This window comes from Stegostoma tigrinum, chromosome 28 (assembly GCF_030684315.1).
Source record: "Stegostoma tigrinum isolate sSteTig4 chromosome 28, sSteTig4.hap1, whole genome shotgun sequence".
Lineage (NCBI taxonomy): Eukaryota > Metazoa > Chordata > Chondrichthyes > Orectolobiformes > Stegostomatidae > Stegostoma > Stegostoma tigrinum.
The window spans coordinates 39,351,809-39,369,539 of NC_081381.1; the positions used below are offsets into that span (position 1 = coordinate 39,351,809).

The window sequence follows — 17,731 nt, forward strand, 5'->3', positions numbered from 1 at the left end:
TATCACCTTTAACAGTGTGTTTGAATCATTTAGAGATATGTTTAATTCTAGCATCAGGAAAGCAACAAACCACCCTAAATTTACACTCACTGCAACAGAACCTCCTGTCTATGCCTCTGACAGGAGAGTCCCCAGTAACAATAATTCTGTTAAATCTAGTTCCAAATGTCCAATAACTGACTGCCCCTTCCATTTTCCTCAGAGAGCCTATCCCCTTTCTCAGTTCCAAAAACTGAAAAGCTATTTGATAGAGGAATAGCTACCGGAGACTTTTGAATCACCTTATACCGTTCCTGAGAGTCACCCATCCATCTATGTGTAATAACTTCTCGAAATCTACTAGCCATTTCACTCTGTACCTCATATATGCCCTTAATAACATGAAGACAAAACAAAGCATATTTCTATAAATACCTTATATATAAAATACTACCTTTCAATACCAATAGAAAATAATGTTAAAATGGGAAAAAATTAAAATTATGTCAAACATATAAATCTAAAATAAAATCAACCACTTAGCTAATTAACAAAATAAAAAAACCACACTTCTTCGATAAATTCCTCGAAGAAAAGAAATCCTCTCCAGAGCTGACCACATGTACGACTCTGGAACAGAAAAAAACTCCTTATTTTTAAAAAACTGTTCAGTTTTTCAAGCAAAGTTTTTTTCTGATGTAAAAACAGCCCTTTAAATACGTATAATCTTTTTAGTTTCTGAATTTAGAATAAAGAAAACCTCAACCATTCACTGCGAACCCTTAAATCCTTGTTTAAAAAAATTCTGTATTCAAAACAAATTGCAGTTTTTCTTTTTTTTAATGTTAATGAAACAAAATGAACAAAAATCTTATATAAGTAAAATATAATGACTGCAATAACTTTTAAGCCGATAATAAGTCTTTAAATAAGCTGACAAGATCCATGCTGCCTCCCTGTCACAGCTTTTAAATGACTACCTAGTAACATTTTATTTGACTGCAAGATGGTGAATATGACTCCTTTATTCAAGAAGGAAAGGAGATAGAAAGCAGGAAACGACAGACCTGTTAGGCTAACATTTGCCCTATGGTAGTGTTAGAAACTATTATTAAAGAAGTTATAACATTTTATTTAGTTTACGATAATCAAGCAAATTCAACATGGTTTTATAAAAGGAAATTGTTTGCCCACCAGTCTACTGGAGATATTTGAAGACGTTACATGTGCTGTGGGTAAAGAGGTAGTTGTGGATGTAATACGCTTAGATTTCTAGATGGCATCTGATAAGCTATAGAGACATAGAAATGATGCAGCCCAGAAGGGGTCATTTGGCCCATCTTGTCCATGCCAACCCAAAGACACCCTGCTGCCTTTTCTAATTCCATCTTTTTTCACACGGCTCATATCCCTGTAGCTTATAGCACTTAAGGTGCAAATTCAGATACCTTTTTTAAAAAGTTTGAAAAGAGTCAGGCAGCAAATTCCAGACGCCCACCAGCCTCTGCATAAAAACTGTTAACGCAGAAAACGAAAGCTCCTGGTGTTGGAGGTGGTATATTGGCATGGATAGAAGTTTGATTGGCTAACATGAAGCAGCATAATAGATCTTTTTAAGGTTGGCAAGACATAATGTGTGGTGTCCCACACAGATTAATGCTGGTCACTGTTTGCAATTTATATAAATAGCTTAGATGAAGGGACAAAAGATATGATTGTCAAATTTGCTGACAACATAAAGATGGCTAAGAGAGTAAGTTGTAACTATGCCACATAAAGGTGTAGATAGGATAAAAGAGTGGGCAAAGATGTGGCAAACGGTGTATATTATGCAAAGATGTGAAATTGTTATACGGGGTATTCGTGAGACTGCATCTAGAATACTGTTCATAACATTGGACACCTTATGTGAGGAATAATGTAAATGCATTGGGGCACTTAACAGAAGGTTTTATCAACCTCCTACCTGGAATGCGATTGTTTGATAAATCGGGCATATATCCACTGAAGTTTAAAAGAGCAAGAGGTGACTTAGTCCAGGGTAAATGTGAACAGGGTGTGTCATCCTGTGGGATAATCAAGATGTAGGCATCACTGTTTAAAAATAAGGGGTCACTCATTTAAAGCAGATGGGCAAATACTTTGAGTGTTCAAAAGTGATGGATGCAAAAATCCTTGAATATTTTAAGGCAGAGATAGATTTTTGTTAAGCAGAGTAGAAGCTTTAGCAAACATAGGCAAAAATGCAGCATTGAGGTTACGATCAGATCACTAAGATTTATTGAATGGTGGGAGCAGGCTTGATTCTCCTTCTCAACTTTTCTACTTGTTTGAGGCATGGTGCCACTTAGGTTTAACTACCATTAGTCATCTCTCTCCCTGTCTCTCTCCCTCTCTCTCTTTCTCCCTATCTCCCTCTCTCCCTCTCTCTCTTTCTCTCTCTCTAATAAGAGAAAACCCTATGGTATGGTACAATTGTGGTGACTTTACCCTTGCCTCGCAGAGCTGTGCGCAGAGTCCTTGTGTATATTTAAGGCTGAGATAGATTCTTGACCAGGAAGGGAATCACGGTTTATTGGGAAAATGCAGGAAAATGGTTATGAGGAATGTTGGATCAGCAATAATCCTATTGAATGGCAAAATAGGTGCCAGGGGCCAAATGGCCTAATGCTTTCCCTATTTCTTATGGTCTTAATGCTTATAAATTTGTTGATTTTAGCCTTGTCCCAGACCAAGGGGAGTTCTAAGATAACTCTGCTCTGTAATTTTGTCAAAGACAACTGATCTACTTCCAGTTGATGAAAATGTATACCTATAATCCAATTTGAAAGAAATTTTACTACCATCTGTAGCTTAGCAAAACAAGTTTCTATTACTTATTGTAAAGAGCGTTTTTCCATTTAAAAGCAAGTCAATTTTTAATGAACCTTTTCATTTTTTTCTAGGCATCCTTTGTGTATTCTTTAAGATCAACATGTGTATTTGTTGGGAGACTTTGCATGTGTTTGGTTATCTTCTGACAACCTTGAGGCTTCCTCCACGCTCCTGCACATTCTTCTTTACGAGACTTGGTCTTGGCTGAGATTCAAATATAGGTTGTTTTTTCATAAATTGTATTCTGAATAATTTTTTTTAAACTTAACACTTTTAACTGCTGTATTAATTTGACAATTCCTTTTGCAAGACATGGAAACTTTTTTAATGCTGGAAATGGTTAGGATCTGGAATACGCTGCTTGAGAGTATGGTGCAGATCTGTTCAATCATGGCTTTCAAAAGAAAACTAGAAAGAGAATTTACAGAGCTTAGGGAAAGGACAGGGAAGTGGGTTGAACTGTTTTACTCTTGCAGTGGGCCAACTGAAAAAGACAGAATAAATAGACTTCTCCTATCTGTAGGCATAGCCATTGATTGGGCAAAGGGCAGCATTCTCCATTTCTGTCAACTTCCTTGGCAGATCCTTTGTTTCAGATCTCCAGCATTATCATTTCCAACTGATTGAGAAAAATGTTCCTTCAGGTGCATGCTGAGTGGCAGTACTGTAAAGCAGATCAAAGGGCAAGACAAATTTCTGTTGTGTTTGGAGTGTTTCTCATTTGAACAAAATGAAGACTTACATGTTTTATGTTAATAGTTTGTAATTAGTGACTCACTAACACAAAAGCACAAAAGAAAATAAGCATTTTAAAATTGGATATTCTGTTATTTTATTAATGAAAGACAAAAACAGAAATATTATGTCCTGGTTGTTTGCTTTCAATCTTTCTTCACTCGTACAGTTAATGAAGGCATTTTCAGAATATTAATTATTCAAATTATTTTTTATAATTGGGTACTATAAGACAAATGTTATGCAGATCTATTGACATGAATTCAAGAGAGGTTTGCTTAAATACAGGGAAAAAGTTGTGCGTACATTAACATTGCATTGAAGGTTATATTATCCTACGACACATGGGACCATTTTATAAATGAACTGTTTTTGTAGGGCAAGAAATGCATGGTAGCAGTAAAAGATTGAAAAAAATATTAAGAGATGGGTTAATTACAAGAAGTGGTATGTATTTCATCCTACCCTTTCGGTCATTATTATGTGATATTACATTGTCTTTCCTTTGAAAGCTTGGCTTATTTAAGAAAATATCTTATGGATGACCATGATGTTTACCTTCTGATGTAATGCAATGAATGTAACTTAAGACTCCCACTGGAACCTTTTCATTTGGATATGTTTCCTTACAATGCTTCTTAAATAGACTGTTTTATACAAAGCTCTCTATTTTCTCCCACTTAATTTTTCTCACTAATTTTCACATGCTTTTTCCCCAACATTTTCTAAAATACATATTGTGTTTTCACACAAGGACCATTACATATCATTGGCTGTGTGACTGCAGGAAGCTTCACAGTTAAGCTTGATTTTGTTTCTTCATGTACTGTCCACACAAATTTTCCTGTTCACTGAAAAGTCTATTAAAAGAAGGATTTCTGCACTCCGTTGGAAAAATAAATGAACTGGAAGCGACAGGGCAAACTGTTTTTCAGATTCATCACAGTTGAGTTGCCCAAAGTGCTTAATTTCCCTGAAAATTACTGCTACCTTCTCACCAGTTTGCATCAGTGTTGGTGTGAGCACACCTTAGGTCAGTCCCTTTTGATGATTAATTTTGCTTTTTTTTTATCCCTCATTCTAGATTGAGGCTTTCCAACATATGCAACACTTTGTCCAGAACATGCAACAGCAAGCTCAGCATGCCATAGCTGCAGAAGATCAGCAGCACAAACAGGAGCTCCACAAACTAATGGCACGGTCGGGAATCCATAATCTTCTAATTCATTGGTTCTTGCTGTTTTCTTTTGTTATTCATATATGCAATAGGTTTATACAATATGAATCACGCTACAAGTGGCAAAATGTAGACTGGTAACTTTACCTTCACTCATAATTTGACTCCTGACAGGAGATGCACAATGGCATTGCACTAAACCTCATTTTGTGAGTAGCAACTAAGCCTCTGAGTATATTTCATCTTCTTGCATATATCAGATTGCTTGTATTTTTAGTTATTCATGGGTTGCAGGTGTTGCTGGCTGTGCCAGGATTTATTACCCATTCTTAGATGCCCTTGGGGTACTAATGAGCTGCCTTTGTGAGTCACGGCAGACCGTTAGTGAGGAGCTTGCATAGTTTTGACCGGTGACAGTGAAGGAACAGTGATGTATTTCGAAGTCAGGAGAGTAAGTAGCTTGGAGGGCAACTTGCAGATGGTGGTGTTCCAATGTATCTATTGTCCTTGTCCATCGCAGTGGTAGGGACCATGAATTTGGAAGATGCTGTCTCAGGAGCTTTGGTGAATTTCTGTAGTGCATCTTGTAGATGTTTCAACACTACTGCTACTGTATGTTGATGATGGAGGGGCTGAATGTTTTGGAAGGTGATGCCAGGCAAGTGAGTTGCACTTGTAACTGTGCCTTATATATAATAAACATACTTTAGGAAGTCAAGAGATTAATTTTCCTGCAGGACTCCTAGCTTCTGACCTGTTCTTATAATGACAGTATTGACGTGGCTGATCTGGTTCTGATTCTGATCAATGGTAACCTTGCCCCCTCCTCATCCCCCAGTTGACAGTGCAGGATTCAATAATTGTAAAGCCATTGAATGTTTAACCCCAACAGTTCAATTTTAACCTATTGGGAATTTTGATTTTATTTATTATTATTGTCACATGTACCAAGACATAGTGAAAAGAGTAATTTTGCATGCTTACCAGACAAATCATATCTTACATAAGTGCACCAGGCTAGTAGCACAGAATGCAGGATATAGTGTTATAGCTACAGAGAAGGTGCAGAGAAAGATCAACTGGGGAAGAAGCTGTTCTTAAATCTCTTAATACATATCTTCAAACTTTTGCATCTTCTGCCCATTGGAAGATGGTGGAAGAGAGTATAATCAATGTGGGAGGGATCTTTGACTATGTTGGCCACTTTCCCGAGATAGCGGGAAGTGTAGACAGAGTCACTGGAAGAAGTTGATTGGTTTTCATGATGGACTCTCAACCCTCTGTAATTTCTTGTGGTCTTGGGCAGAGCAGTCGCCATACCAAGCTGTGATTCATCCGCATAGGATAGGATTAGAAATGGTAGTTGCCTATCCTTGTGTGGTATGCAAGTTACTCGTCCAGCCAAACCTGAATATTTTCCACGGCTTGCTGCATTTGGACATGGTGTGCCTCAGGTCCATGGATTCAAAATTGATCTCACCGTGTGTTACTTTTTTGTGATAATTTTGTTATCATTAGCTTTTGTAAAAGTAGAATCATTGGCAAATTAATTAAACAGTTCAAGTCAGTAGAAGGTGAACTTGTGAATATTTGCACATGATTCATGATGATTAAATACACAAATCAAAACTGAAATAACATTTGCAAACGCAAGGTAATGCAGTAAAGGTGTGTAACTTGCTGTTGGCTACATTGTCTCTTCCTCGATACCACCTCATTGGCACCAAAACACCTAATACTAAGTAGTACAGATCATAAAATCTCAACATCAATCCCCATGCTTTATAAATGGTCTCTTTTAGTGCAGTATTTGGAAAACATATTTAGCCTTAAACCTAGAAACTTGGAAAGGGACAAACCAATCAGTACCGAGTGTGACCACTTTCCAGTAACCCATGCTGAATGTTGAACATTGGGACAGAAATTATATCAGGCTAACTATAAAATCCTGCGTAATTTATTAGGCTGGCCATGTCCAATTTGTGGGTTCGTTCGTGCAAAATGCTTTATGGGAAGTCCCTAAAGGACGGCTAACATCCAGGGAAATGTACTTCAGTTATAGCTAGGAATTTCAGCAATGCAGTGGCAACTGTGGATTAAGAAGGACAAACCAGAAGAAATATTACATGCAAGAAATAAGTGAGTTGAAAAACATAGTTTTATAGAATGGTATTAAATTTCAACCAAAAGTTATGTGAAGAAATGACATCAGACCATGGATTGCAATATCTGATCCTTTTCTAGCACTTGCATGTGTGCCCTTTAATGTAGAAAAGGCAAACCACAAGCTTTATAAACTACAGTTTTGCTATGCACTGTCTCTTTTAAGATTGACAAAAATGAAGATTATGTATTGGCATTATGTTTAATTTTTCTGAATATGTAGTTAAAATGTGTGTTTGTGTGATGAAACATCAAGTCAAATTGCCTTTACAGTTTCAAAGCAGAACATAAATCTTTCATGATAGAAAGATTTACAGAGTGACAGCTTTACCTTGTCTTGAGACATTTGTTCATTCATGCCTCCTTAAACTGATTTAGTTTTTACTGTCAGTTTTTAACCTACAGTTGTAGAAGGTGACTTTTCCAGAAGCCTTGATCACTTACAGGCAGCCTTGCTCTTCAGGCAGCCAGATGTTCCTTTGAATAAGTCTGTGACTTGAAGATTCTGGTAACTGAAATTTTCATTCAGCTGTGCACAAGTCTTCGCAAATAAGCCCAGGCTCCTGTCACGTTTTGACTTGACCCCTTGGAAATTAATTGATGAAATGCCAACCAGTGCTACTTCATTCTGGAAGTGTGTGAGGTACAAGGAATAGCAAAGAGAATATAGATAAAGAAGAATTAATGATATCTGAAAATTTTGTATGAAATACTTAAGAGGTAATGGAAGTACATTGCAGTAGTTGAGGAGCTTTCATCATGAATTTCTCTTTTTATTAAAGTTAGACTGATGGGGTCGTTTTTGAAGGTGGGCGGAGGGATGATGGTAGAAATTTTATCTGTTATGAAATGCACACATTTTTAGTCTGACACGCCAACTTTTGTGATGAAATTCTCTCCACTTGCCTTGAATGAGTGCTGCTCTAACAAGATTTCAACATTCATTCCTTTAACACTGGCGCTCAGGGGCAGTGGACAATGCATTATACATAAAATGCACTGCAGCACCTCTCAGAATCACAAAAACACGAGATTGTAAGATTTTGTGACTGCATAAAAGGAGGCCAGTCAGCCCATTGTATCTGTACTGGCTCTCCAAAAGAACATTTCACTCGGTACCATTTTCCTGCTTAATTCCTGTAACCCTGCGCATTCTTGATTTATGAACAACAACAGTCTTAATTCAATTTGAGTGCTGCTGATTGAACCTGACACCACCACAATCGCATGCAGTACATTCTGAATCTTGAACACTAGTTGATTGAAAAACGTATTGCCTCTTTAGCCAATAATTTAAATGTGTGCTTTCTTGTTCTCTTTTCTTTTAAAAGTGGGTGCAGTTTTTCTCTCCCCATTTTGTACAGACTCTTCATGATTTTGAATACCTCTATAAAACTTCTGCTCAGCCTTATTTTTCTCCATGTCAAAAATCCCTAACTTTTAACTTCTTCACTCTACCTTCAAAACTGAAGTTCCTCATTCTAACAGCATGTTTCACATCTGTGACCTGTACCACTTAAAAGGACATGGCATGGGAACACCACAGCCTACAAGTTCCCTTCTAAGTCACACACCATTCTGATCTGGAAATACAGCTCCTATAGTATCACTAAGTCAAAATCCCTCTATGGCAGCACTGTGAATCTACCTACACCATGTGGACTGCACAGATTCAAAAAGGCAGTTTACTACTATCAACAGCAGTAAGGGTGGACATCGCCAATGATGCCTGCATTCCATGAACTAATAAGAAAGATTGAGATTTCACGTCCTTAACACTAGCGGTCTCTCATTGAATTGACTTGGGAAGCTACTGGACACTTGGCAGAGCCATTTACTTTTAATTCAGCGGAGAACATAAATTGTAGCAGCTATAATTTCATTTTCAACCAACAGGCTGGCCATATTTACCTATCCATCCACCTACCCTTTCCATATTAAAGTTTCACATCATGTGTGTTGCATACAGCATAATACCCTATGGGAAGATTTTTCCCTCCCTGAAGTGGTTTGGGCAATGGCAAAAAATGTAGGGTAAATGCAGCAAGAATTAAAAAAAATCTTGACATTGAGAAAGAATTTTCCTTAAGCTTTAAACAGCAATTTCATATTCTTGATCTTGAGCAGCAACTACTTCTGTGTAATTTCTAGTCATTAATACCCTACCTCACCTAACTTCTATGCCATTTCCAATTTTCATTCCCTTCCCTGAGAAACTAGATGGCAAAAATTCCTAATTTATGTACCCAACATGACAAGTATTTGGTGGCTGCAGCTTACTGGATTGCATTTGTTGGCTTTCATCTAGTTCTGTCTTCACCACAATACCTGCTCCATGTGCACCATCCTCTTGCACCCATCATCTGTTCTCGTAAGCAAGGGCAAACTGCTAGCATCACCACATTGTCATGCCTGCTCTTGGCCAGACATCAATGACTCGTGCTTATGCCAGGTCAGGGGCACATATATCATGCATTGAGAAATGGAGCATATAATGGCTGTCACTCACTTTGTCCTCAATTGCAGGCTGCCACCCTCTGTGACTTATGTCACTTGTTTAGTGCAGAGAGAGGGGCAGGCATATTATCACGGCTTGGAGCCCTGAACAATCAAGGGAGTGGGCCTGTTACTGTACGGTGCTAAGCTGCATCAATGTCTTAAGTGTAGCATGTAGCAGTAGTTTATGTGGCAAACATGCTCAATGTGCAAACATTGCTGAAATTGAAAGCAGAACAGCCCTTAATAGGATCAAGGGGACCATAGCCAGTGACTGGTGCCAACATAGTCAGTCAAGGAGCTTGTCTGATTTAAATCACGCACTTTGTCCAACCAGATTCTGAGGATCTGTGTCCTGCATGTCAAGTGCCACCAGACTAGGGATTGCAGGTATGTCAGCTGGGGCCTCTCCTGCTAAGCCAGTCTAGGAATGGGCCACGGTCAGTCCTTGGGCTTGCAGAATGTTGATCAAGAGGCTTATCAGATGCAGGTCCCCGGAGCGCAGGGGAAACTGAATAACTCAAGTCTGCAAGTGGAGTTCATTAGACTAAGTTGCTGAAGGAATGATTACAATGAAATAGAGATAGAAAGATGGGCCCTCATAAAATATAGGAGGGAATGAAAACCAACAGAAGCCCTCAGAATGAAGAGACGATGCTGTTATCACTTTCTCCAGAGCCAATGTGGAACAGACCTCTTTAAACTGAGTAAAAACCAAAAGAACTGCGGATGCTCTAAATCAGAAACAAAAACAGAAGTTGCTGGAAAAGCTCAGCAGGTCTGGCAGCATCTGTGTAGAAAAAAATGAGTTAATGTCTCGAAGCATTAACACTGATTTTTTTTAATACAGATGCTGTCAGACTTGCTGAGCTTTTCCAGCAACTGTGTTTTTGTTCCTGTCTTTAAATTGAGTTTTCAGTGTATGAATTGTTCTGGCGGAGTCATGCAGTATGGGTCAGAAAAGGTGCCTTATATCATTATGGCATACTGTGCCTTTCAAAGCTGGAGCTGACAAACGGGGTGATGCCCTGGATGCAGAAGCACTGAGTAATCAACATCAATCTTGTGATGTGTAAGATTGCATGACAGAGTAGTGTATCATCAAGCCCAAGAAGGCAAGGCTTCATAATGAATGAACTGGCTTTGGACTTTTTTAATTGTTTAATGCTTTGTTGGTTCTTCAGCAAGCAGACCCTGCTTAGTGCAAAGGCCATGTGGACATTGTTATTAATGCAGTCATTGAGATTTTCTGTTGCTGAATAAACGTTTTGTTACCCATCTGATGATACGTTTGATATGTTCTGGTGATCCCACTTTTAGCTATTTACATATTATTTGTCACAATGACTGTAAAGGAAAATGCAACAGTCAGTGATTTTCATCAGCATATGATAGCCAAATGTTGTGCAGTGAAGCCTCTCATGATAGGCAGCAGATTTAGAGGAGTCCTGAGGCATCTCCTTTTAATCCTACCAGAAGTGGTTAGCCATCAACATTGCAGACTGTGCGTAGGCAGCCCTGAAATGCTTGAAGATCCTGCAGGGAAGCACTGAACCTGCAGAAGGTAGCACATTGTGCAGCTTTTCTCACCAGCCATTGCACTAGTGGGTGTGCTGCCTATTTATACATCTCTTGGTCTTGAATAGCAATGCATTCCCTTGATATGCTTCTGGGTGGAATGAACCTTCCCTTCCGAGGATGTAGGGGAATTGAGACTTCATGGTCTGAATCACAAGGTAGGTGTAGGTATAGAATGATGCATGCCACGTCCTAACCCAATCCTTGCACATTGCGTTTAGCCTCAGTGTTGTCTGCTGTCATCAAGGTCATGATTCAAAGGTCCTGACATCTAAGGCTATCTGCAGCCAACGGGTCAGTTGTTCAGGAGAGATCAAAAATTCTGGTCCTTTCAACAACTTTCATCCTTGCAATGTCAAAGAGGCTGCTCATCTCTCACATGGGTATGACTTAACAATGTTCAAAGTGGCAGAGTCATGAGACTAGACATATTAAGAGTGCATATGAATATATATTTATAAGATTACAAGATTATTTGATTTTTTTTATCTGTGCCACCTGTGTGCCTCAGTAAGTTTCTTTCTACCCCTACGTCCTACTATGTTTGAGTGCAGTCCTGATTTTTGCAGCTGAGGTGGAGGGGCCCTGTTGGCCTGAAAGATTTGACTGATCACCTTCTGGGATGTTTGGGCCTAGAGAGCCCAGGCCTCCTTTGAGTGTCCTACCCAGATGCAGGCTTGCTCTCCTCAGCTGAAAGCCTAAAGGTTTTGTAATTGTAGGCATTGGGGAAGTGAGGGGCTGGACACCTCTTGATTTTTCTGGGGGTTGTAGCTAATTTGGGTGTGTGTGTGGCTCCTGTTATTTATGGGTGCCTGCTGGCAGCATCCTGCCTTTCTAAAAGGCAGGGGCACATGGAATGTATTCAGTGTTCCTTGTACCCCCTCTCGCCTTACCATTGATTCTGAGCACCAATGCCTACACAATGACATGAAATCTGTGCACATTTCCAGCAGATGCTGAGTCTCTGTGGCAGCCACCTACATGTCTATGGAAGCAGCCGGGTGTGTGCATGCTAGAGCCAGTACGGCATGCCATGAGTGTCAATGCATAAATATATATAATACAGAAATGTAAATCTTTTCTAGTCAACATTTGAAACCTGTTCTAATGTTCTGAACTAAGTTGACGCTGAGGCAAAACTATATTCTTGGGGTCACCATATTTTGGACAAAATCGGCAAAAGTCCGATCCACCCAATCAGTTGAGCCTGAAAGAACCCGTGGCATTATTATTTTAAAGAAGGGCAGAAGTGCTCCTGGCCTCCTGGTTAACTGTCGACCAACACCACAAGTGGAAAATAACATTATCCTGACTGAATGTAGGAATTTATACATTGGCTGCTAAATTTCCGTACAGAGTGACAACGGTATATTAAAATGAATAAATTGGCTGAGAAATATTTAGTGACGTCCTGACAACACTAAAGGCTATAGGTGAAAGCATGTTTTGGTGACTGTTCTGTTCCCTGCTGTTTACTACTAGTGAGCCAATGGAAACTGTAGGTAGGAGGTTTAATTGTCTCTGCGTTGATTGAAATAAACACACTACGTTGAAAGTAGAGACAAAGTTATGGTAAATATTTTAGCCAGAACACTTAATATCGTGAATAGAAAGGATTAACCTCAGGAGCAAATTACTGCAGACGCTGGAATCTGTACTGAAAGCAACAAATGCTGGAGATCATAGTGGGTCAGACAGCATCCATAGAGAGAGCAAGCTACCATTTTGAATCTAGATAACTCTTCATCAGAGCTGAAATGAAGTGTGGAGGGGGCAGCATTTATGCTACAGTTGCAGTGGGCTGTAGAGTGCTGGGGGAGAAAAGATGTTGATAGTCCAGTTGATAGGATTAATCCTAGGTGAAGGCACAAGCAGTTTCAGCTCTGATGCCCTTCAAGATGGGTATCCTGCTGATAAAGACTGGGCTGTCTTAGCCTGTAGAAAGGATATGAGCATTACTCACAGACTTTAGGAAAGGACCTAAGGAATCAAGAATTGGGAGGAAAAAAACACTGGAAAATACTTAACTTTCACTTTTGCTTGCCAAGTCCCACAAACTAATACCATAGTGTTTGTTGAAATTGTCAAAGCTTTCCCAAGGATATTTTGTTTTCAGCTGAGAATGACCATGTACTTTTGTGTTCTCTGCCATAAAGGCTAAAATATCTTTAACATCATCATGCATTTCTCAGGGTAAAATACTGAAACAGTGATCTTTTCAAATTCACAGGCAAGCAGAACTGACGTTTTATTTTCCAGACATGGGATGTGGGTGTTGATGGCAACATTTATTGCCCATCCCTACCTGTCCTAGAGAAATTGATGTATGCTGCCTTCATGAATCATTGTATTCCTTCAGGTTGATGTCACATATATCCCATCATCGCAAATAGCTCAGCCCTTAGCTCATTCTGAAATGATTGAGATTATAAATTTCCAAATTTAATTATGTTGGAATGTTGCCAAAGATATATGACTTAATCCAAATTCTTTTAACCAAAATCCAAGAGGCATTTTAAACACATAAGTTTACAACTATAATTCAGGCGGCACCTTCATGCACCACTTATGTTCACTGATCTTCTATCTTGATCATTATAAATGATTGCTATGCTTTTTCAAGTTAAGTTATTAGGTTTTACAAAATTTTACATTGAAATGCATTTTAATTTTGCTTTGCTGGGTTGAAATAGAATTCAAACGCTTTTACTTACAATTTGCACATTTTGTTCTTCACTGAATAATCACTATCTTAACTCTCTGCTATTTAAACTCTATATCCGTTGATATTTTTGCCTAACTCGATCTTAAAAGCTGCATTATCCTAGCATTCAGCACCTTTGCGAGGGAGGGAGTGCCAAACTTATACTAACCTTGTGTTGAAAGTTAGATTCTCTCTTGTTAGAGATGGTTATTACCTGGAATTTATTTGGTACAGATTTTACTTTCCACCTGTCAGCCCAAGTGTGGATATTGTTTAAGTCTTACAATATTTGGACATGGACTACTTCAGTATCTGCTGAATAGCGAAGGAAAATTGTGCAATCATCGGTAACCATCTGTAATTCTGACCTTATGATGGAAGGTGAATGAAGCAGATGAAGATGGTTGAATCTAGGGTCACTACTCTAAATTTCTGCAGTGTTATCCTGGAGCTGAGATGACTGACCTCCAACAACCAAAACAGCCTTCCTTTGTGCCAGGTTTGGCTACAACCAGTGGAGACTTTTCTCAATTCCCATAAACTCCTGCATGTGCAGGCTACAGGGGTATGAGACAAGAGATGTTATTCTGAATGTTGCAGTGTTAAATGGAAAACTAAGCCCTATTTTGTGACCAACATTATGGCTTAACTAAGTTAATTAAGTCAACACTAAAAGGGGACTTACTGTAATTATGATATTATACAGTTGATCATACTTTTAAATCTTCAAAACTTCAAGATCTTTGCAGTTGGGATTCTAGTGCTGCAAGTTCATGCAAAGAAGTGTTGATCTCTCTGCCATCAGTTCTGATTGTTTGGAGAAAAGGAGACAGAAAAGATACATTTCAGTTCAGCCAATTGATCTTGCCATTGTTTTAAATATGAAATATTTGTCTGCAGATGTTTCCTAAAGCTGGGTGAATGGCAGCTAAACCTTCAGGGAATCAATGAGAGCACCATTCCCAAAGTCCTTCAGTACTACAGCGCTGCAACAGAACATGACCGAAACTGGTATAAAGTAAGCTTGCTCTTGAATGTGAAGTAATTGTTGTCTTTTGTTATGGATGGGATCAGGCCCCCTCAAAATATTTTAAGAGGGGAGCCTAGAACTTGACTTTTTCTTATTTTCAAGGTAGATGTGCAGTACATGTTCCACATATGATGAGACTGGCCAAACTACTCAACGTTAAGCAAAACACAATTTATTTGAATACTTTAATTAAAATACAGACAAAAGAAAAAGAAATTTAGAATGCCTTAGCTATGGGAAACTTATCTGCGTAATAGATACAGTACCTATTGCTAATTAACTGTTCCAGTATAGTGACATTCCATAAACACAACCCTTGGCAAAAAGGTAAGTTCAGACACAGATTCTTACATGCAGTTCTACAACCCAGGAGGAAGAAACATCAAGAGAAAATTTAAAGAGTGTTGCAGCCAAGAGACATTCACTGAAGCTTCCAACTCTTTTGAGACCCCAAACAACTTCTGATTAAAACTCAACCTAAGAACTAAAAAAAACTAGAAAGCCTGATCTGTGAGAGTTGGCCACACCCAGGCTGCTTCCATTGTTCCAACATTATAAAAAAAGCTTAAATACCTCACAATTTGTTTACTTAAGTCACTTCAAATAGGCAGTTCTTGCCCTACCTGACATCTTCTCTTCAAAACAAAACAGACAGAATAACCTTCTGAAGTGACAGCATCATTTCACTTCGCTTTATTTTGCTGCTGTGGATAGAATCATAAAATGGTACAATTCAGATTTCTCTCTGTAGCCCTGCATTTTCTCCTCATCAGATAAAGATCCAATTCACCTTTGAAAGCAACAGTTGAATTCATTTCTTCCAAACTCTGAGGTGGTTAATGATCTTAACCAGTTGCTGCATAAAAAAAGTTTTTCCTCTTGTTATTCCTTTGTGATTAATGTGTACCTATGTGTAAGTCAGCCTTCCTTTTACCTCTGAATAAAGGAAATTAAGTATATCCACTTGAATGAAACTGTAGATGGCTTCCAGAATCTGTGGAACCTTATCATGTGAGAGCATCATCAGGAGATGAAGAGAAAATTGATGTTTGCTAAATAAGCAAATGAATTTTTAATCTCTTCAGCTGCTAAAATTTGTCTAAAACTCTAAATATTCCAAATTTGTGGGTTTGACTACTTCTTCAGTAGTGTTTTTGAGAGACTGAACTTCATCCACATCCATTATGTTGCTGTTACAGAGTTCACCGTTCACGAACTGTTGCCCCTAATCATGTCCCTGAAAGTAACACACAAGGAGCCAGAAGTAATCTTATGTTTTTGTTTTTTAATTAAAAATTGTGTGAATTCTTGGTCTTATGTCACAATTGGAAATTGTTTTTCTTCATTAAACCTGATACAGCCTCAAAAGTTGACTTTGAAAGCTACAATATCTGATTTATTATTTGCTTGTTTCAAGGCAAAGATTCAAGCATATCCATGAGAAACTGAGAGTCCAATTTGTCAATGTTTAGCTCCCTCTGATTTCCAATATTTTTCACCAATTTCTTGGATCCACTAGATGCTGCCCAATTATTTGTCTCCTCTACACATTCTACAACATAAATTTTCAGCAGGATAGTGTGTGCTTGTTGTTCCTTAAGGATGATATTGTCATAACTAGTGAAATTGGCAGGAACATATTACACACCAGTGAGATTGGCAACATGTGTTGACATCCAAACATGAGAAGCTAAGTAGCTGACTTCGATGGTGCACTATTCTGTACTTACATGAATAAGTAGGTTTTCACAGAGATGTGTTTGACTTTGATGGAGACCAAGTGCTGAGTGGAAACAGTTTGGATTTTTTGGCCAAAGGCAGGGATCCACTTTTACAGGAGATCGATCATCAATCTCATGTATATAATGGTATGTGAAGTCAGAAAGTGTGTTGGCTTCAAAAATTCAAGAGGATCCATTGACTTGGTTTTATATGAATTAAAAACGTTTATTTTTGGTGTTTTCCTAGGCATGGCATGCCTGGGCTGTGATGAATTTTGAGGCTGTCCTCCACTACAAACATCAGAATCAAGCTCGCGATGAGAAAAAGAAATTGAGACATGCCAGTGGTGCCAGTGCAAACAGTGAGGCAAGTAACAGCGAAAGTGAGGGTGACAGCAATGAAAACAGCCCTGTACCATCACCAGTACAGAAAAAAATAAATGAGGTAATTTATTTCTTTGTATAAAATAAAAATTCATATGGAAATTTCAAGTTTTACTTGTTCAGAATGCAAATTTCATGGGTAGTAGGGCATCAAAACTCCTCTATGACCGTAGACGTGATTTTTTTTAAAGGATGTTGATACTAATCAAATTTAGTCAGCACCTTGGACTTCGACAGAAGGACAAGGGCCACAAATACGTTGGGAAACCTGCAAGTTTCCCTCTAAGCCACTCAGAATCATGACTGGGAAATGTATCGCCGTTCCTTCAATGTCACTGGGTGTAAATCCTGGAACTCCCTCCCTAACAACATTGTGAGTGTACCCACAGCAATTGGACTGCAGCGGTTCAAGAAGACAGCACAGTGCCACCTTCTCAAGGGCAGCTAGGTTGGGTAGTAAATGCTGGTCCAGCCAGCAATGCCTACATCCCAGAAATGAATTTTTAAAATAATTCTGAGTCGGACCACATTTACGTGATGCTTTCTCACACCAAAGCATTTGAAACCTGCTTAAACCACGAAACTCATTTTGGCTGTGGAGGCAAGTCCACATGCTTTCCTATGTTAGGTATTCTCTATAAAGAGCAATTAAGTGAATGTTTAATTAAACTATTGCTGTTATTTTTACCAGTAGTGGTTGTGGGAAGAATGATGGCAAAGACACTTGGAGAACTCCCAGTGTTTCTAAACAAGCAGGTTGGATAGTATGGACTTTGAAAAGGTATACAGAACCATGGTTTTACCGAGCCTTCTAAGAGATTAAATCTCTGACAATTGGGTAGTGTTTAACTGCAATACTAGAGTTTCATAAGAAATACTGTGCGGACAAC

At 38.7% G+C, this 17,731-nt stretch overlaps 1 protein-coding gene across 4 annotated transcripts in view; it reads left to right on the plus strand.

Moving 5' to 3' along the window:
• Positions 1 to 17,731, plus strand: part of mtor (mechanistic target of rapamycin kinase) — a 366,257-nt gene that overhangs the window by 301,569 nt on the left and 46,957 nt on the right. For all 4 annotated transcript variants that reach the window (XM_048561203.2, XM_048561201.2, XM_048561202.2 and 1 more), the window contains 3 exons: positions 4,673 to 4,788; positions 14,607 to 14,724; positions 16,705 to 16,902. In XM_048561203.2, the coding sequence (XP_048417160.1) occupies positions 4,673 to 4,788; positions 14,607 to 14,724; positions 16,705 to 16,902 (432 nt within the window). The remainder of the gene's footprint in view (positions 1 to 4,672; positions 4,789 to 14,606; positions 14,725 to 16,704; positions 16,903 to 17,731) is intronic.